Consider the following 20,066-nt stretch of genomic DNA (forward strand, 5'->3'; position numbering starts at 1 on the left):
GATTCCGTAATACAAATGTAAAAGTCATTTATTATTTACGAGTTACTGTACACAGTACAGACATGCCGTCCGATTAAACAATCTGACTGTTAGATGACGTCGCTTTCCCGATCCGGCGATGGTCCATGCGCAATTCTGCGTCAGACTGACACTTGTCGCTGCCAGCCCTGTAATCCGGGTGCATACACTGAACACGGCAATGATTGTCCGCTAAACTCCGTCCTTCCGCTCAACCAGAGAAACGACACAAACGCACCCCATCGATTTACAGCATCAGAACTTTGTGTTCGTCCCGACACCGTCCTCGCCACCACTAACCCGTTTTATGGTGCAGATAGTTTGTGTCATCAACGGTCATCTACGTCGCGGCCTTAAGACTGGGGTAGCACAGCATCGTGCGTTTGCGCGACGACAAATGGCAAGGTCAACTTTATTTCGTACCTTGCTACCAATCTCTCTCATGCCCGGTCTGCCGGTCCAATTGCTTCTTTCAGTTTGCATCTCATTCGGGTCTAGCCTGTAGGTGAGGCGAAGAGCTGCTGGATGTGCGGTCGTGAGGATGTAATCTTAGAATTTGGCCCTGCCAAGACGGTCCAAGGACACGATATGGTCAGCAAAAGAATCCGCAGCATTCCGGTCGCATTGTACTCCATGCGAAAGGGTCCCCTTGACGATTTCTCGTAGGGCAGGTAAGGCGATAGCGAAAGGGAGACCTCGCTGAAAAGATGAAAAGAAGAGCAGAGGACGGAGAATGACAAAGACTTGAGATTCATCGTCGAAGATTCTGGCTCTACAACGAACGCAGACAACTCGTGATCCTCGCGTCCGCATTGCCCATAACACACAGCACACAGCATTCACACCAGATCGTCAACACCGACAATGTGTATGTTCACGACATCGTTGAACGACCGTGTACGGCCAGAAGAGCATAGAGGGCAAGGCTTTTAAAATTGTCAGAGTACAATGCCTCTAAGCAGTGTATGTCAAGTCCTGTCCATCAAAAGTCGTTACGCTCATCCCGCGTGATGTTGCAACCGAAACGCCATAACCGTAATATGCCATACCATACCCGTACCCTGCCGATATCCTATCTGGCCATGCTTTCCCGTGCCCGATGCCTGTCCGTTTGCATGATCCCGTCCAGTCTTCATATTCACACTGCCCCATGTCTTACCGAATCTCCTCGTCCCGCAGGAACGTCGCCATGCTATCCGAACGCTCCGGTGCTCCGGGCAGCCCGTCCGGTGGCAGGGTGATCAGCCGCTCAAACAGATCGTCGTCTTGCTCGTACAACGCCTCGCTGACCCGTCCCAGATGCTGCTCAAGCACAAGCTGACGCTGCTTCTCCTGCGGATGCAGCTGCAGCTGCAGCGTCCGCGCCCTGACGAGCGCCAGCTCGTCCAGCGCGCTGTCCGCCGGCGGCGCGTTCTCGTCCACGGCATACAGCTTGATGCCGCGAATGTGCGTGTCCTTGCCGTTCTGGTGGTTTTCCTTGACGCGGATCTGCACGATCCAGCAGCACAGCGACCGCCCGTCGGCACCGCCGCCCACCTGGCTGAGGTCAATGTCCTGCCACCCGACGGGCGTGGTGAGCGCCAGCGACGCAAACTCGAGGAGGTCGTGGTGGCCGGTGCCCGCCGACAGGACGACCGACGTGGGCGTGTACGACTCGTCCTGGTTGTAGTCGACATAGAAGCGGATGGCGCGGATCTCCACGCGCCGCAGGAAATGGATGGTCAGCAGATGCGGCTGCGGGCCGTCCGACTGCCAGTACTTGCCGAGGTCGTCGTGCAGCAGTTCGTCGACGCCGTTGCCCGGCTTGTGGCTGCTGACGCTAAAGTGGGCCAGGTTGTTGATTTCCTTGAGGCCGAGCACCACGGGGTCAAACGACACGGCGGCGCCGTCCGCGTCGTCCGCGTCGTCCTCGTCGACCACGTCGACGCCCTCTTCGCCGACCGGGCCGTGCAGATCGTCGTCGTCCTCTTCCTCCTCCTCCTCTTCGTCATCGTCGTCCTCGTCGCCAACCGCCTCGTCGTCCGAGTCCGAGTCCGAGTCTGAGTCGGCAACCCGTTGCGCGGCAAACTCAAATTCGTCGTCGGGGCTGTCGTCGTCGTCTTCGTCCATGCCCTCGTCGTCGTCGGCCGCAGCGTCCTGTCCCTCGTGGTCCCCGTCGTCTTCATACTCGTACGAGTCGTCTCCGGCCAGAGCATGTCTCACTGCTCCTGCTCGCGCGGCCGGTGGAGGCCGCCCGCCCCGCAGCCGTGCCATCTGAGCCATCTGAGCCATCAAATCGCCCGCAATTGCGTCGTCGTCCATGTCCGCGTCGTCCTCTTCCGTATCGTCCGAGGCGGCGAACTGGTTGCCGTAGGGGTCGACGGCAGGTGATATGCCCTGTGTGCCGCGGGCGTACCTCAAGTTTGGTAGAGGGCCGGGTGGGAAGGGGAGAGAGGGAGGTGTTGCCCTCGCCGCGGCAGACGCTGAAGCTGAAGCTGAGGCAGCTCGAAACCCGCCAGGACGGTCGTATCGCAGAGCCTCTTCGCCGCGCCGCGCTGCCCGTCGTGGACCGCGTAATGGATTGCTCGGGTCCATGTGCAATATGCCGTCGTGAGTTGGCAGATAAAAAAGGTTGTTGGCTGTCGCTGTGAGCTGTGTTTTGGTTGACTTTGGAGGGGAAGCTTTGAAGTCAGAACTTGGAGAGCTACACGTGATTGCGGTCGAATTTCGCGTTTTGCGGGCCTTTGGGGCACTTTGAGCCATTAGGCTCCAGCGCGTCGCGACAGGCTAACGGGTAGCCCAAGCCCACTTTAAACTGCCCCAGTACTTACTGAATTTCGGACCTTTGCATCGCATCGCCAACATTCCTCGACAGGACCATCTTGACAGTCTTCCGTGGACTTGGTTGCTGTGCACTCCCCATTGACCTCATTGTCAAAAACAAGACAATGGTCCGCAACGCAGGTATGCTGACCCCTCTAGCTCTCCTCGTGCTCCTCGCCCTTCTAACAAAATAGAGCCGGATACAATCCGCATCCTCGTGGCCACCGACAACCACGTCGGCTACGAGGAGCGCGACCCCATCCGCAAGGACGACAGCTGGCGCACCTTTGACGAGATCATGAACCTGGCCCGCACCGAGGACGTCGACATGGTCCTCCTCGGCGGCGACCTCTTCCACGACAACAAGCCGTCCCGCAAAGCCATGTACCAGGTCATGCGCAGCCTGCGCCAGAACTGCCTGGGCATGAAGCCCTGCGAGCTCGAATTTCTGAGCGACGCCGCCGAGATCTTCGAGGGCGCCGTCGGGCATGTCAACTACGAGGACCCGGACATCAACATTTCCATCCCCGTCTTCTCCATCCACGGCAACCACGACGACCCCAGCGGCGACGGCCACTACTGCTCGCTCGACCTGCTGCAGGTGGCCGGGTTTGTCAACTACTTTGGCCGCGTGCCCGAGGCCGACAACATCAAGGTGAAGCCCGTGCTGCTCCAGAAGGGCGCCACCAAGCTGGCCCTCTTTGGCACGGGCAATGTCCGCGACGAGCGCATGTTCCGCACGTTCCGCGACCACAAGGTCACCTTCTTCCGGCCCAGCCAGCAGGCCGCCGACTTCTTCAATCTCATGGTCGTCCACCAGAACCACCACGCGCACACGGCCACGAGCTACCTGCCGGAAAACTTTTTGCCCGACTGGCTCGACCTGGTGGTCTGGGGCCACGAGCACGAGTGCCTGATCGATCCGCAGAAGAACCCCGAGACGGGGTTCCACGTCATGCAGCCCGGCTCGTCCGTGGCGACGTCGCTTGTGCCCGGCGAGGCCGTGGCCAAGCACGTGGCCATTGTCAGCGTGACGGGCAAGGAGTTTACCGTCGACAAGATCCCGCTCAAGACGGTGCGGCCGTTTGTCACGCGCGAGCTTGTGCTGGCCCAGGAGAAGCGGTTCAAGGACCTGGCCAAGAAGCGCGACAACCGTGCCGAGCTGACACGCCGACTGATGCTGGTCGTCGAGGAAATGATTGAGGAGGCCCGTGCGGAGTACATGGCGCTGCACGACAACGGCCGGGCCGACGCGAACGACGTGAACGACAACGGCAACCGCAACGACGATGGCGACGGCGACGACGACGATGAAACGCCATTGCCTCTCATCCGCCTCAAGGTCGAATACACCGCGCCCGAGGGCGGGAATTTCGATTGCGAGAACCCGCAGCGGTTCTCCAACCGGTTTGCCGGCAAAGTCGCCAACGTCAACGACGTCATCTACTTCCACCGGCGCAAGACCACGGCGGGGCAGACCAAAGCCGGGACTGCTGCGTTGCCGGGCGGTGTGCGCGACGCCGCGGCCGGCGTCGATTTCAACGCCATCAAGGTCGAGGCTCTCGTGGACGAGTACCTGGCCGCGCAGTCCCTCAAGATATTGCCGCAGGGCGAGTTTGGCGACGCCGTCAACCAGTTTGTCAACAAGGACGACAAGCACGCCATGGACACCTTTGTGGCGGGCTCGCTGGCCAACCAGCTGAAGGATCTGCTGGCCCTCGGCGCCGAAGACGAAGAGCTCGACACGGCCATTGAGCGGCTGCGCGACGAGCGCGAGCGGCAGTTCCAGGCGGGGCTGGTCAAGCAGCGGCACAAGCGCCTGTACAAGCCGAAGCCGGATGACTGGGACTCGGACATGGAGGGCCACTGGGAGCAGCACCCGGGCGCACTGCTGGATCCTGCAGAATCAGCGTTGTCGACACCGGCGCCAGTGCCGACACCGGCGTCCCATGCGCGGTCCCAACTGGACGCAGTGCGGGCACGCGCAGGGCCGAGCAGAAGCATTGACGAGGACCTCATGATGGACGACTTTGACAGCATGGCCCCGGTTGCCGTGACAAAGACGACGGCAGCGAAGCGGACAACAAAATCCGCAGCGGCGAGCTCATCTCGAGCCAAAGCAACGACGTCAACACGACGAGCCCCGGCTGCCAAACGCAGCGCTTCGGGCCGCAAAAAGGGACCATTTGAAGACTCTGAGTCGGAAGAGGACGACGTCGTGATGGACGACGACGACGATGTCGACGAAGAAGAAGAGGCCGACGAGATTGAGGACGACGGGATGGAGGAGCCTGCACCACCACCCACGCGCCGCGGCCGGGCAGCGCCCGCCAGAGCGCCTGCCAGGGGTGCGGCAGCAGCCAAATCTGCAACAAGCAAAGCTGCTGCTGCTGCCGCGAAACCGGCGACCGGTCGGCTGCGGCAGACCACGCTGCAACTGTCACAGTCCCAGGCGCCGGCACCGTCCCAACGGCCACGAGCAGCGGCCGCGGCCACGACTACAAGACGCAAACGGGCAGCGGTCCAGGAAATCAGTGCGGACGAGATCTCGGACGATAGCGACGACTTTGAGCCACCGCCGACCACACGGACAACGCGGAGGCGGTAGCCCTGCTGGGATGTACGAGTTGTAATGTGTGGTTTTTAATATCTTGTGCGGCATGTCAATACATAGCGAAATTGCACATCTTTAAAATGAAGCGTTCCAATATCAAATCATTCTGTGTCGACGCCTTGGCCGTATCCTCTGTCAAGGCTGGCGGTACTCATAGCGTGAAACGTAGGTAAGAGACGCCCCACTTTGGCGGTCGACGGGCGCATTTTGCTGGCGCAGTCAACGGCAGCCCAGCTTCACGTCCACATCGTACCTTTTTGTCATCTCCGCCGTCCGGTTGCAACCTTTGGCGTTCTCCATTCCGCGTCACCTCCTGCTCTGCCATCATGGCCTCCATCGCCACCCTCCAGCGCATGACCGCGGCCCAGCTCGCGGAGCGCATCCTCGCCAAACCCACCGCCCAGTCCCTTGCCATTGTCGACGTCCGAGACGATGGTCCGTTCCAAATGCGCTCCCTTTCCCCTGAATTCGACTTGTCCAGTCACTGACTTTGCCCTTGCAGACTACATCGGCGGCCACATCAAGGGCGCCCTGCACTTTGCGTCGGGCAGCCTCGACGCCACGATGCCCACGCTCCTCCGCAAACTCGAGGGCGTCGACACCGTCGTCTTCCACTGCGCGCTGTCGCAGCAGCGGGGGCCCGGCGCAGCGCTGCGGTACCTGCAGGAAGTGCAGTCCAAGGCGGACGGCGCAGACGGCGCAGCAACGTCGCCCAAGCAGACGGTCTACGTGCTGGACCGGGGCTTTGTCGGCTGGCAGGAGGTCTACGGCGAGGACACGCGGCTGACGGAAGGGTTCCGGAAAGAACTGTGGGCGAGCTACTGAGCGAGTAGCGGTGACTTGTCCGGTGGCTTACGACAACAGGTAGCGGAAGGCAACAAGTGAAATGGCTAGATATCTTTGGGGGGGCGGCAGCCAGCAATACACATGAGGCGAATTAATGCCGTGACGCAGTCACAACAGACACTGGTCAACTTGTTTACAAAGAGGGATGGCAATACGTACAAGTAGACGAAGGATGGATAAACTATGAGTTGATTTAAGGAATCGTTCCGTTGATGTAGAGGCATGGTCCCTTGAGCTTGAATTAGTTTTAGTTTTTTAATTTTATTCATAAAAAAATCACTTTATCGCCTCACAAAATCCAATAAACTATAGAATGTCTAATTTATCCATTTAATACTTCAAAAATATATATACATAAATAACATATCTCTGCGTTCATGTGCCACGAGAAGAATCAATGAATTCACTTGACCTGTCAATTGTCTTTTTGACAGCCTTGCCGATTCGCGATCAGGTTAGCTGCAACAAATGGCCACTGCCGATGTAGGATCTGTCTGGGCGGTGGAACAAGCCGCTAGGTCCCTGTTTGGCCCCTGGTCGTTGTGCTTTTCCCCACTGTCTTTACCGCCTGTTGTCAACAAACACCCCCACCAACCAGCACAGACGACACGGTCGAGACGTTCAACAGCAGGAGTCGTGTGCCATTGGCCCATTCCCAATTTCGATTGATGCAGACCGCATATCTTTTCTATGCTCCGTGTTGCTTCTCGGGTATTGTGACAGGTGACCGCTCACGTCACTAAATCAACAAGCACACAGAACCGCGACAAAGTCCTTAACAGATAGATTATCCGACTCGACTCGACTGAATTCGACACAACTCGAAACAACGTCACGCATCACTCCAACAACTCCTCTCCACAACTCCCTCTCGACTCCTCCACCTCCCCCCTCTCTCGACATGTCCCCATGGCCACAGTGTCGTCCACGTCGCTGTTGTCTCGGACGAGGTCCGGCCGCCTGCCGAGCGGCAAGTCTGCCGGCCACGACGCGGTGACTGCCCATTCGGCCGTGTCCTCTGCGTCCTCCTCTATCTTCCTCTCGACATCCTACGTCGACGTCTTCCTCACCAACCTCCGCCTCCTGGACCTCGACCTCCGCCCCGACTGGCCCGGCATTACGGCGCGCACGTTTGCTGCCAAAGATGCCACCCAGGGCCAGAAACGCCGCATCCAGAGCGTCGAGTGGGCGCTCTTCCACCTGTTCTGCTTCTGGGACCCCGACGAGGCCCGCACCAAGATGCAGCCCTACTTCCCGCCAGCCGACCAGGTGCAGTCCGTGAATCTGCGGGCGGCCTTTCTGCGGGCCCTCGAGACGGCCAAGAAGACGGGCGCGCTCGGCCGCGACGCCATCCTTCGAAAGACAATGCTCGACGAGTGCCGCGGCGAGCGGCTGGAAGAGATTCTGGCCGTGTTTTCGTCGGCCGTGCTCAAGCGGGTGGTGGGGGACGGCAACGGCGGGGACACATCGGTGGCCCTGCGCGCGGCCCTCGAGAACCGCGGCTACGCGGCCGACCGGACACAACTACATGCCCTGATCCTCGCCTACAAAGTGTCCCTGAGCCGCACGCTGCGGCACAAGGAGGCTGCGCGCGCGCGGTACCGCGACTTTGCCGAGCTGCTGGCCCTCAAGGAGCGCAGCATTGCCCGGCGGAGAGAGCTGGCGCGCTCTCTGGAGGACGACGACGACGCCGTTCCCATTGCCGACGATGTCAAGCTGCGCCTGCAGCGGCTGGTGCGCAACAACTGGTCGGGCAGCGAGGCATGGATGAATGCGCTCGTGTATGGCGACGACCGCACGCGCAAAGACGGCCTGCTGTCGACGCCACCCGACCGCGTGTGGCGACGCGTGCAGGCGGGCCGGCTGGGCGAGCTGGAGAGCAAGACGGAGACGGGGTTGCTGGACCAGTTCGACCGGCGGGTGGCGGCCCAGAAGGAGCGGCTGCAAAGGTGGCAGGAGTACAGCCGGCGTGTCCTCGGGAAGCACCAGCACGAGGCCCGTACCGACTCCAAGAAGCAGACACCAGACCAGCCGCAGGCCAAAACGACAGCGGGCATCGACTTTGGCTTTGACGCACACAGTGACCTGCACCCGACACTCAATCCGAAACGAAGCAGGGGCGACGCGCCGGTCGTACCGCCACGCAACGACGACTATGCCGACTTGCTGCGGAGTTTCCACCGCGACCTGGCCAATGTCGACATGCCACGAGACGGCCCGGCTCCGCTGGCCTCGTTTCTGGACTCGCGGAAAGCAGCAGCCAATGTGCCGGCGAGAGGACACGCGAGGGCAGTAAGCAGAGAGGCAGAGGCAGATGCAGATGCAGAAGCAGATGCAGACGACATGGAGTCTGACATTAGCGACATTGACGAGCACCCCATCGTCCAACAGCAAGATCTAGTCCTCCAACAACAGCAGCTGTCGGCTCCGCCCAGCGAAGACGCCGAGTCGCCTACCCGCCGCCGCGTCCTCCTGACGAAAAAGAGCATGACCTTTAGTGTCAAGTCGTACCACTCGGACGACGAGCCCTCGCCGCCTCGCGAGTTCCTGTCGCCCAAAATCAAGCGCGCCGCCACCATCCAGGTCGACCAGCCGTTGTCGCCTACCGCGCGGAAGCTGTCGCCCCAGTTGAGCGAGCCGGCACGGCCGATCCGCCGACGCCAACAGTCACCGCCCATTCGACCACCTCCCAGCCGAACATCGCCCACGCGCGCAACACCCGCCCCAGTCATCCCTCGCACACCGTCGCCCGACCGCTCACCGCCTCCACCGTCGCCGCCATCCGACGACGACGGTCCCTTTGAGCTCGTGTCGACTCCGCAGCACTCGATCGTCTTGCAGCCGCCGCCCGCCGCCGACGGGCCAGCTGCTGTGGCTTCGTCTGCTGCGTCTCCGTCGTTTGCAGCGTCCCCCACGCAGGACCTCGCCGACCAGATCCTGGCATCCATGAACAATGCGTCTCCATCGCCCGTCAAGGCGAAGCGTCCACGACACACCTTGTCCCTCGCGGAGCGGACACGCATGACCATGGCCCGGGCATCACGGGCGGGCGGCGGCGTGCGGACGGTGGGCGACAGCGACGACGAGTTTGGCGACGACGACGGCGACGTGTACGACGACGAGAACGCGTTCCGTGGTGAGCGGGGCCAAGACACGCCCGCGAACCGCCACCATCTTGCCGCCGGGGCGTCCCTGTCGGTACGTACGACGGGCGGCAACAGCAAGACGACGAGCAGACCGGCGCGCAAAGACGGCAAAGACGGAAAGGCGGCGGAGGAGGTGCCGGACGAGGCAGCCGCGACGAGTAGTGCTACCAATGGCGACCGCTACGAAGACTTGGTCGCCCGCACGCGGAAGAGCATGGCCGGCTTTGAGGCCGCCCGCCAAAAGGCCCAGCTTGACCGTCGGCGCTCGCAGCGCAAGAGCCGGCAGTCGTCGTTGGGTGTGGGCGGCGGACCTGCAGGCGCGTCGTCGTCGACGGCCACTACACGACGCGAAGCCGCTGCCAATGGTGGTGGCTACTTCCCGCCGGTGGACGAGCACGGTGGCGGCGGCGCGTACGAGGAAGAAGATACTACGATGCTGGCCGAGGAGCTCATGTCGGGCGGCCAAGACGACGCCGAGGCCATCTTCCGTAGCCGGCCCAAGATCAAGATGAGCCCGATACCCAGCCCAACGCGCGAGCTGCAGTTTTAGGAGCGTATGTGATACAATATATGAGTTACGAGTCGTCCAGTTTTGGCAGTGGCTGTGTGGTTGTGAATGTAATAATGATTTTGTGCAATCGTATTTCATATCGTACAAGGGTTTCGTTTCCCTTCCCCCTCCTCAAACAAACCCCCCCTACCATTTACCATCCCTGCCGCGTCAACTCCTGCACACGGTCCACGTACGCCCGCAGACCCCGCCGGAAGTTGTCCCGCCTCCTCTCCCAATTGAGCCGCTTCCGTCGCAGGCCCTGCCGCTCGTGGAACCGCTGCTTCTGGAAGTCCGCCTGCACCCGGTTGCGCGTGCACAACACGTTGAGAAGCATAAAGGCCTGCGCCGCGTCGACGTTGCCGGCCACGTACACCGTGCGGCCCGTCTCGGGGCTCAAGCGGAACCGCGTATCGTCGCTGTGTGCCGACCGGCTGCTTCTGGCCGAAAGGCCCATGTCGAAGCTGGAGAGGCCGTTGCGCGCCGAAAAGTCGTTGCTCGACCAGTTGGCCCACTGCGCGGGGCTGTCGGACGAGTACATGTCTTTCAAGGGGTTGGAGGTGTCCGGGGCGGCGGTCGTGGAAGACGAGGGCGACGCTGATGCCGATGAGGGCCCTGTTGGCGGCGTCGTCGCCTCTCGTTTTGGTGGCCAGGCGGGCTGGGCGTCTTGTCCCGATTGCCGGGGCGGTGCGAGGCGCATGGGTGTGGTGGACAGCGATCTGCAAAGGGCAAAAGGAGGCGAGCCGGGGCGAGCAGCGCCAAACATGCGCGCAAATGTGCTCGAGGCTGTCGCTGTCGTCGACGTCGACGCCGACAGCGCCGTCCGCGCAAGCCGTGAGAAGTCCATCTGTTGGGGGAGTTAGAGGCAGGGCAAGTCAATTGGTAAGAGGCAGATCTCAGGCCACAAGACAAACTTACTCTGAATAGTCACACCACGATATCGCAATGCGGGTCGAATCAATTGTCAACAGACAAACGTCGCCTGTCGTGCTGTCGAGCTATCAACGGAAGCTATGAAGTTCTACTCACCAAAGACGCCCCGCTACCAGAATTTATCCGGCGATACAATTATCCGAGGCCGAGTCGCGCTGAGCGCTGTAGTCCAGCGTCTGATGGAGTATTACAGTGGAGCACAGCAGAGCAACGTACAGGCGCCTGCCAGCCTCCACGCTACTGTTGTTAGCGTTTTGCAGCGACTTTTGGTGGCCTTGCAGGGAAAGCGCCCGTTTCGCGACAGGCTCCAATCGTTTTTCTCTTCTCTCGTGGTTGACGATCGTTCACTGTACCACGCCATCACGTTGCACAGCCGGCTTTTCTCTTATCCTTTGAGGAATTGGAAAAGCGAGCGGACGGCCGATTGGGCAAAGACCAGCGTCGACGCATTCAACGCGAGCAGTAGCAGCTGTAAGGCTCGACTGCGAAGCCGAGCAAACAATCACGAGAGCGTCAAGCAGCACGTCGAGCACGTCGAGCACCATGGCATACAATCCCTACGGTGGTGAGTACCGCTTACCTCCTGATTCAGATAAGAGTACTGTCTTCCATTGACCACTGCTAACACTGTGCGTTCGTCCAGGCCCCTACGGCCAGCCGCCGCCCAACTACAACCCGTACCCCGGCGCCAACCAAGGGCCCGGCATGGGCTACCCGCCTCCAGGCATGTCTCCTGCTGCTGCTGCCAATGCCCCTCCGGGTATGGCTCCTCCGCCTGGTGTGCACCACCAGCCGCCAAGTGCGCCACAAGCTAATCGACCACCAAGCGGACCCCATGGATATGGAGGCGTAGGGGCAGGCCCGGGAGCAGGCGGCGGACGTGGCCCGCCCGGTGGTTACGGCGGCCCGCCTGGCCACTACGCACCATCCTTCCAGCCCCCGCCCAGCCTCCCCGGCAACATCAACTTCAACGCGCCCGTCATTCGCCTCGGCGGCGCCAACGGACCACCCCCCGGCCCCGGCGCCTCGTCGCTCCCAGCGCGACCCAACATCCCGCCCGGTCCGAGCGGCTACAACAACGGCATGCCCACGGGCCCTGGTGGTGGTGGTGGACGGCGAGTCGGCGAGCCGGATACACCTCTCTCGGCACACAGTCACAGCGGAAGCGGTACACCGTTACGGCCCGATTTTCGCCAAGATCGCTTTGGCGGCGGCGGCGGCGACCGATTTGAGCGAGGCGACCGTGGAGACCGGGGAGACCGATTCGACCGGTATGGTGGGGACCGCAACGACCGATATGGCGGCGACCGAGACCGTGACCGTGACCGCGACCGCGACAACAGAGGCGAGCGCGGCGATCGCGACCGCAATGGCGGCCTCGAGCAAGCGCGTGCGGCGATCCGCGATACGATGCATTCACAGGCACCACCTACAAACGACGAGAAGCTACGGACCATCTTTGTACACAAGGTGCCCGCGGCTGGTGTAGGCGGCGAGGCGGGTCTGCAACAGCTGCTGGGCCTTGCGGGTCGGCTACGGCGGTTTGATGCAGGCACATCGCATCTGACGGACAGCAAGGACTCGCTGTTTGCGTTTGCCCAGTACGAAGATGCCAATGCGCTGGCATCGGCACTTGCTCTCTTGAAGGACGTATATGTGCCAGTGGAGAGGCAAGTGAACAAGGAGCAGGATGGCAACGAAAACAAAGACGAGGAGACGAAGGACAGCGGAGATCAGGAGAAGGAGGACAAAAAGGGCCACAAGGACGAAACAGACGATACAGAAGAGAAGGAGGAGAAGAACGAAGGTGACGACGGCCCTGATGACACAGACGACCCATTCAGGGGCATCAAGAAGGTGCGGCTGCAAGTCGCCGTCGACCCGGTCAGCCTCAAATACATCGAGTCGTTCCAGGAGAAGCAGAGCGACGAGGCCAAGGCCGAGGCGAAATCGAAACAGGACGCACTGCGGCCCGCGTTCGAAAAAGCAGTGCACAGCCTCTTCTTCCCGCCCAAGATCGACCCAGCCACTGCTGCCGCCGCCGCCGCTGCTGCCACCGCCGGCGGTGCCAACGGCAATGGCGATGTCATGATGACAGACATCAACGGCATCCCGCTGCTGACCGGTAGCGGCCTAGATGGCCTTGAGGGCCTCAACATCCCGCTCGGCGCGGCTGCCGCTGCCGCTGCCGCCGCTGCAGACGCCACGCAAGAAGACGAACTGGCAGACGTGCCTGCCGAGATGCGCGAGATGGTGGCGGCCGAAATCGCGTCGTTCCGCGAGCAAAGCACGAGGCGCGACCTGGAGCGGCTCAAGCGGGAGCAGGAGATGGAGGAGCTGGAGCGGCGGCGGAACGGCGAGGACGCGGCCGTCCCGTCGCGACAAGGTCGGCTGGAGTCCCCGGGTCCGACGAACAGCGTGCCACTGGGTCCCCGCAGTGGTGGCGGCGGCGGCGGCGGTGTCCATCCGTCTCGTGCAGGGTTCGTCAACGGCGGCCGTGAGAATGGCGACGACCGCCGCGACCGACGGGACCGTCGCGATCGCGATCGCGATCGTGACTCCGACCCCGACACGGAGGCCAGCGACGACGAGCTCTACCGCCGCGAGCAGCGCAAGATCCAGGCCGAGGACGAGCGGCTGTACAGCGAAGCCGAGCGCAAGTGGGCCACGCGCGAACGGCAGCGGGCGGCCGCGCTCGAGCGCGAGCGCGAGCGCGAGCGCACCGAAAAGGACAACGAGGCGCGATTCCGCGCGGACGCCCTGGCGCGCGACGCCGCGTGGGACGACGAGCGCGAGGCCAGCCGCAAGACGGTGCTCTACTACCGCGACCACGCGGCGTGGCTGCGCAAGCGGGCAAACGACCGGGCCACCGAGGAGGCGCGCGACGCGGCGGACCGGCGGGCCGAGCAGGACGAAGCACGCAAGCAGGCGGCGGCGATGGAGGCGGTGCGCTCGCAGGCGGACTCGTTCCTCGACGGCATGGGCATCCACGGCGAAGGCCATGGCGAAGGTGCGGACGCAGCAAAGCACGAGGCACAGGCGGCGGAGCAGCAAAAGGTCACCATTTCGTTTGGCGCGGCCGCCCAGCGCAACCAGGCGCAGCGCGGCGCCGCCACGCGGCGCACGGTGGCAGAGGTCGAGGGCCTGCTGGACGACGGCGAGCACGAAGGCGCCACCAAGCGGCAGCTCGTGCCCATCAAGTTCGAGCCCATGGCGGCGTCAGCGCGCATGTCGGACGAGGAGATCAACGAGGCCGTGCGGCAGCTCGTGCAGGAGATCCCGACCACGCAGGAGGGCCTGTGGGCGTGGCCGGTCGAGTGGGCGTGCATGGACGACGCCGTGGTGCGCGACAAGCTGCGGCCGTTTGTCGAGAAGAAGGTCGTCGAGTATCTGGGCGTGCAGGAGCAGTTTTTGGTGGAGGTCGTCGAAGAGCACCTGCGCAAGCACGGCACGCCGCAGGCGCTGGTGGAAGAGCTGCAGGAGGCGCTGGACGAGGCGGCCGAGGACCTGGTCAAGAAGCTGTGGCGGATGGTCATTTTCTTCACAGAAAGCGAGAAGAGGGGATTGCCGGCGTGAGGTGTTGGTGGTTGCCGTGTTTTATTAACAGGGGCCCCTGGAGTCTACAGTGTGCATTCGGCGCTGCGTTGCCGTGTATCATAATAATTTGAAATTTGGACTTGGGTCCCATGTACGACATATGGACAACTGTTTTCATGGAAGCGTTTGTGTCGTAATGGTGATGTGAGTGTCGTTGACATGGGGCCGGCAGACAAGGTGTAATTAGTGTGTTTAGTAAATTTTTGTTGGGGTTACTCCACTGTAAGCGGCCACTATGCGCCAAGCTGCCGGGAGACTACCCACAGTTATCCACACCGTCAGACACTCCGATGCGGAGAAGCGATCCCGGCCAACCGAGGCCCAGGTTGATGGAGCCCATTCGTTGATAGACAGATAGCTTACCCAGATGCGAAGAAGAAATTCTGTGTTCTTTTGTTTGTCTCTCGTTGCATTCAAGCATTTTATTTTCTTCCGTTTGGACAATCACATCTTCTCTCAGCTTCGACCAGTCGACTGTACCTTGCTTACTTCCTGTACTGCCACTCCACAATGGCCGCACACTCGTTCTCCCAGCCGCCGACCGTCCCCGACGTGCTCGTCGCCTTCCCGGCCCAGCATGTCATGCTCGTGACCATCAACCGCCCCCGCCAGCTCAACTCGCTGCCGTCGACCCACCATGCACCGCTCGACCGCCTCTTTACGTGGTTCGACAACGAGCCCGCCCTCCGCTGTGCCGTCGTCACGGGCGCCGGCCGGGCCTTTTGCGCGGGTGCCGACCTCAAGGAGTGGAATGCTCTCCACGACGCGGCCCACCAGCTGGGTGCCGCCCCGCAGGCCCCGACGGCGCGCTGGACACCCGCCGGGTTCGGCGGCCTGAGCAACCGCACGGGCAAGAAGCCCGTCGTGGCGGCCGTCAACGGCCTCTGCCTGGGCGGCGGCATGGAGATGGCCGTCAACTGCGACATGGTGGTGGCGGCGCAGTCGGCGCAGTTTGGCCTGCCCGAGGTGCGGCGCGGCGTGGTGGGGATTGCGGGCGCGCTGCCGCGCATTGTGCGGACGCTGGGCCGGCAGCGGTCGGCGGAGATGGCGCTGACAGGGCGCCACTACAGCGCGCAGGACATGGCGCGGTGGGGCATCGTGAACACGGTGGTGGCGGACGACCGCGTGGTGGCCGAGGCGGTGGCGATGGCGTCGCTGGTGGCGGCCAACTCGCCGGACGCGGTGGTCGTGTCGCGGGAGGGCATGCGGCTGGGCTGGGAGGGCATTGCGCCGGAGCTGGCGACGGACCTGCTGGAGCGGGGCATGTACGGCATCATAGACGGCGCCGAAAACATGAAGGAGGGCGTGCTCAGCTTTGTCGAGAAGCGGCCGGCCGTGTGGAAGGGGAGCAAGCTGTAGGCGTGTGGCTGTGTGGTGGCATAGGGAGCTCCACGGGGGACATAGACACAGAGGATGGACTGCATACTGTCAATGTTTTGGCTTTCGAGGTTGGCTTGTCTGTAAATATTTCGTGCCGTTTCCTCTGTAATTCAAAACACAGCCGAGATGGTGTCAGAACATGGACATTATACCACGCCTTCTGCAAGGCCTCGCGTGCACGCACCGGGTCGAGAGACACCCCAAGCGACGGCACATCGCCCAGCGACAGGATAGTCAAATATTGCTGCCCTTTCATAGGCCTTCTACACTATCCGTCGAAGCTGATTCTGTTCCTGTGCCCTATTTGGTTATTATTATGTTGTGTGAATAGAGCGAGTTTTAAATGTGACTTATCCATAAGTATTGTTACTAGTCGGATCGGTCCGTTCGGCCACTAGCTACTCGTTTCGGTGGGTCGATTAAAGGGCATTGAAAGACTGACGCTTGAAGTCTTTTATTGAATCGCGAGAATTTATGGTTGGGCTGATACACGAGATAGCTTTCAGTCAGTGTAAGATTTCAGAAAGTTGAAAAATCCGAGACCGCACACCAGACAGTTGCAATCTGGAGAAGAAACTCCAGCGAGTCTTCATTGCGAGGATGTGCCGTATACTGCCCTTGATCATTATTCGCCCTCGCCACATGTACAGTGTCCCACCTTTCTGGTTGCAAACAATGCAAGACACGTTAAAAGATACCTGACAGGGGGCGCGTTTAATACACTACCTACTTCGTATTCGACAACAACTGCTTTTCCATTGAATAGGAATCAATATCATATACCTGTGGTAAAGAGACAGTTCTACTTGATTACGTAAAGGACTCTCCTTTGAAACGTGTCGTCCCGCGCAGTAAAGGCACCCACGACTTGAGCTGTATTTCTAGAGTACCAACGACGAAACCAGAGTGCTGGAAAGGGGGATGCAGTTGCGGTGAGTCATAGCTGGCCTACTTTGCGCCGTCCCTACCCCACGACAAACTCAGACTGCTTTTGGCCAGGAACAGTAGATTTGACCTTTTCTCTACGAAACAGGTACGAGCTTTTTCTTTCTGTTTTACGGTGTACGAATCCAAGACGTTAAGCATCCAACCTCGAGCACGCACCATCAACATCAACATGGCTTCCGACGGCCGCAAACTGCCGCCATGGGCCCCCCCTCCGCCGGCGCTCCCCGACGCCCAGCTGCCCCGACTCAAAATCTACAACAGCCTGACGAGGAGCAAGGTCGACTTTGTCCCAGTCGACACGACGGGCCAGACTGTGACGTGGTACTCGTGCGGCCCGACCGTCTACGAAGATGCGCACTTGGGCCATGCCAAAAACTACGTGTCGACCGACATTCTCCGTCGCATCATGCAGGACTACTTTGGCTTCCGCGTCAAGTTCGTCATGAACACGACCGACATTGACGACAAGATCATTTTGAGGGGCCGCCAGCAGCATCTGCTCGCCCGTTTCAAGCAGGAGCACACCACGGAAAAGGATACCTTGGTGAGCGATTCAGTGCTGACCGAAACGAGAGCCGCATTGCAGCGCTACATTGGCAAGAATCTTGCGTCTCTGCCGCGGGACACGAGCCCCGAGACGTTTGTTGATGCAGTGGACAAGGCCTACGGGAATCATGGAAGGTCCCCACAGGAGCAGGCAGTCCCCGTACCTGCGACCGTCGACGAACTTTTGCTGCGAGCACACATTGCCACGGCTAGGGCGGCTGTTGATGCACTCGTTCAGCCCAAGCACAAGCAGACGCCGTCCGAGTTCTACAGCAAGACAGACGACATCCTACTTCCGTATCTAGATGCGTTGCATGGCGCCTCGGTGGACTCGACCGACTATCAAATGTACCTTGCGCTCACACAGAAATACGAGCGCCGCTTCTTCGAGGACATGGAGGCGCTGAATGTCCTCGCACCGGACACACTCACCCGTGTGACAGAGTATGTCCCACACATTGTGCGATTCGTCGAGACGATTGTGGCCAATGGCTTTGGCTATGCGACCACGGACGGTTCCGTCTACTTTGACATCGAAGCGTTTGAAAAGGCAGGCCACACGTACGCACGGCTGCAACCATGGAACAGAAACGATCCCGCGCTCTTGGCGGACGGTGAAGGCTCGCTGTCCAAGGGAACGTCGTTGAAGCGAAGTGAAACCCATTTTGCGTTGTGGAAAGCGAGCAAGCCAGGCGAGCCCGCATGGCCGAGCCCTTGGGGTCTCGGACGCCCAGGGTGGCACATTGAATGCTCAGCCATGGCGTCGGATGCGATTGGCAAAACGATAGACATTCACTCCGGAGGCATGGACCTTCGCTTTCCCCATCACGACAACGAGCTTGCTCAATCTGAGGCGTACTGGTCGACACCAGGCTGCCAGGTACAGTGGACAAACTATTTTGTTCACATGGGCCAACTCAGGTATAGCACCCGACATTGTCCAGCATTTCTTTTTCGTTGAGATAAAAGAAACAAGGAAACAAAAGAGAAACGAAGGAAAACTGACCAGATTTAGAATTCGAGGCTTGAAAATGAGCAAGAGCCTCAAAAACTTCACGACCATCCGCGGTGTTCTTGCCGAGAAAGACTGGACGTCACGCTCCCTCCGCATCTGCTTCCTCTTGATGCCCTGGCACGACGGCATCGAGGTCACCGACGATCTCATGAAGGCCGTCGTCGGGTGGGAAGGCAAGCTGAACAACTTCTTTTTGAAAAGCTTGGACTTGTGGAAGCACGCCAGCAGCCCAACGACGGCAGCTACAGACGGGGACGGCACGGGCGCAGCAGACCAGCAGTTGCTTGGTGCCCTTGACAAGGCAAAAGCGGATGTCCATGCGGCGCTTTGCGATTCCTTCAACACGCCGGCCGTTATGCGCGTCCTCTCCGACATTGTGACGGAGGCGAATGCGGCGACGGACGCACTTTCGGACAAGACGGTCATTGTTCTCGCCCGCTGGGTGACGCGCATTGTCACCATTTTTGGTCTGGATCCAGAGGGCGATCTCGGCAATGTCGACCGCATCGGGTGGTCCGGCCTCGACATTCCTGCGCTGGCAAAGCCCTTTGTCTACCCGGCATCGCAGTTGCGCGACAGCGTCCGGGCATTGGCCGTGTCCCACACGGTAGACCATGCCGCGATTGTGGAGCTCGCCGACGGCATTGCTGCCACAACGAATGCGCAGACAGTAGCCGTGGCCGCGTCCGCGTCCGCCAATCCATACGACCAAGTCCTCCAGCAGTTCCGCACCGATGTCAAGGCTCTTGCGGCCCAGCAAGCACCGGCAGCAGACCTTCTCGCCTTGTGCGACCAGCTTCGCGATGTCCACCTCTGGAACCTCGGCATCTACCTCGAGGACCGCATCCACCCCCAGCCGGCATTGGTTCGACCGCTCGATACGCTTCTCATGCAAGCGCGCGCCGAGCGCGAGTCGGCTGTCGCCGCAAAGGCCAAGGCCAGGTTGGAGAAAGACGCAAGAGAGGCGGAACGGGAAAAGGACCTTTGCGAGCGTGCCAAGGTCGACCCTCTGCAAATGTTCAAGGACTCGAATGAGTATCTGGCATGGGACGAGCGTGGCATCCCCACCGTGGACGCGACAGGAAACGCCGTGTCCAAGAGCAAGCGCAAAAAACTGGTCAGAGAGTGGGAAAAGCAAAAGACGGTGCATGAAGAATGGCTGGCGACGCGATAGGTGCAATAGGCGGCGTAGACATTACGGGGAACATTGTTGAAACATGGATCGCTCGTTAGAGGAGAAGGCCGTAAACTTACTGCCAAGAGCGAATAATACCCATAGGCTATGGCTAGTTCACTGGTGGGCAGAACATGGAGATGTATGGGGTAATAGATCCGGGGTTGGCGCATGCCTTGGCCGGCAACCCCTCCACATGTTTCCGGGGTATCCCCACATCCCGAGGAAATGTTTATGTTCGACTTCATGCTAATTTCTTCGCCATCTTGCCGTGTTTGTCCATCATCGACAGGAACAAATGTCAATACCCTGTCCACGCGGACCTAGTCACGATGTTCGACAAGCAAAGTGCGTGTGGGTCCATTGACGGGTTTCATTCAATAGTATTATGAAAAGAATGTATTGCTTGCCAGATACAGCTCACGTTGTTCTCGGAGTCATGACATGGTCAACCTTCCGGTATCCGCCTCATCCTGTTTGTCGCGCGCTGTCGCTCG

At 60.5% G+C, this 20,066-nt stretch overlaps 8 protein-coding genes across 8 annotated transcripts; 6 read left to right on the forward strand and 2 right to left on the reverse strand.

Annotated features, from left to right (window-relative positions):
* Positions 1–1,173: 1,173 nt before the first annotated feature.
* SPBR_00606 (anaphase promoting complex subunit 10) lies at positions 1,174–2,592 on the reverse strand (the record flags this gene model as incomplete). The annotated part of the gene is made up of 1 exon (XM_040758925.1): positions 1,174–2,592. One exon carries the CDS (start codon positions 2,590–2,592, stop codon positions 1,174–1,176), a length of 1,419 nt encoding a protein of 472 aa, XP_040617858.1.
* A 353-nt stretch (positions 2,593–2,945) lies between these two features.
* Positions 2,946–5,428, forward strand: SPBR_00228 (double-strand break repair protein MRE11; the record flags this gene model as incomplete). The annotated part of the gene is made up of 2 exons (XM_040758547.1): positions 2,946–2,961; positions 3,015–5,428. The coding sequence occupies 2 exons, from the start codon at positions 2,946–2,948 to the stop codon at positions 5,426–5,428; spliced, it is 2,430 nt and encodes an 809-aa protein (XP_040617859.1).
* A 332-nt stretch (positions 5,429–5,760) lies between these two features.
* On the forward strand, positions 5,761–6,259 carry SPBR_01077 (uncharacterized protein; the record flags this gene model as incomplete). Its single annotated transcript, XM_040759395.1, has 2 exons — positions 5,761–5,869; positions 5,937–6,259. The coding sequence occupies 2 exons, from the start codon at positions 5,761–5,763 to the stop codon at positions 6,257–6,259; spliced, it is 432 nt and encodes a 143-aa protein (XP_040617860.1).
* Positions 6,260–7,189: 930 nt separating this feature from the next.
* Positions 7,190–9,976, forward strand: SPBR_00175 (uncharacterized protein; the record flags this gene model as incomplete). The annotated part of the gene is made up of 1 exon (XM_040758495.1): positions 7,190–9,976. The coding sequence occupies one exon, from the start codon at positions 7,190–7,192 to the stop codon at positions 9,974–9,976; it is 2,787 nt and encodes a 928-aa protein (XP_040617861.1).
* Positions 9,977–10,130: 154 nt separating this feature from the next.
* Positions 10,131–10,823, reverse strand: SPBR_00999 (uncharacterized protein; the record flags this gene model as incomplete). The annotated part of the gene is made up of 1 exon (XM_040759318.1): positions 10,131–10,823. The coding sequence occupies one exon, from the start codon at positions 10,821–10,823 to the stop codon at positions 10,131–10,133; it is 693 nt and encodes a 230-aa protein (XP_040617862.1).
* Positions 10,824–11,452: 629 nt separating this feature from the next.
* SPBR_00139 (uncharacterized protein) lies at positions 11,453–14,485 on the forward strand (the record flags this gene model as incomplete). The annotated part of the gene is made up of 2 exons (XM_040758459.1): positions 11,453–11,474; positions 11,553–14,485. The coding sequence occupies 2 exons, from the start codon at positions 11,453–11,455 to the stop codon at positions 14,483–14,485; spliced, it is 2,955 nt and encodes a 984-aa protein (XP_040617863.1).
* Positions 14,486–15,016: 531 nt separating this feature from the next.
* Positions 15,017–15,865, forward strand: SPBR_00929 (enoyl-CoA hydratase/carnithine racemase; the record flags this gene model as incomplete). Its single annotated transcript, XM_040759248.1, has 1 exon — positions 15,017–15,865. The coding sequence occupies one exon, from the start codon at positions 15,017–15,019 to the stop codon at positions 15,863–15,865; it is 849 nt and encodes a 282-aa protein (XP_040617864.1).
* Positions 15,866–17,003: 1,138 nt separating this feature from the next.
* SPBR_00214 (cysteinyl-tRNA synthetase) lies at positions 17,004–19,569 on the forward strand (the record flags this gene model as incomplete). Its single annotated transcript, XM_040758533.1, has 2 exons — positions 17,004–18,301; positions 18,390–19,569. 2 exons carry the CDS (start codon positions 17,004–17,006, stop codon positions 19,567–19,569), a joined length of 2,478 nt encoding a protein of 825 aa, XP_040617865.1.
* Between the last annotated feature and the right edge of the window lie 497 nt (positions 19,570–20,066).

This window comes from Sporothrix brasiliensis, assembly GCF_000820605.1.
Source record: "Sporothrix brasiliensis 5110 chromosome Unknown Cont19, whole genome shotgun sequence".
NCBI lineage: Eukaryota > Fungi > Ascomycota > Sordariomycetes > Ophiostomatales > Ophiostomataceae > Sporothrix > Sporothrix brasiliensis.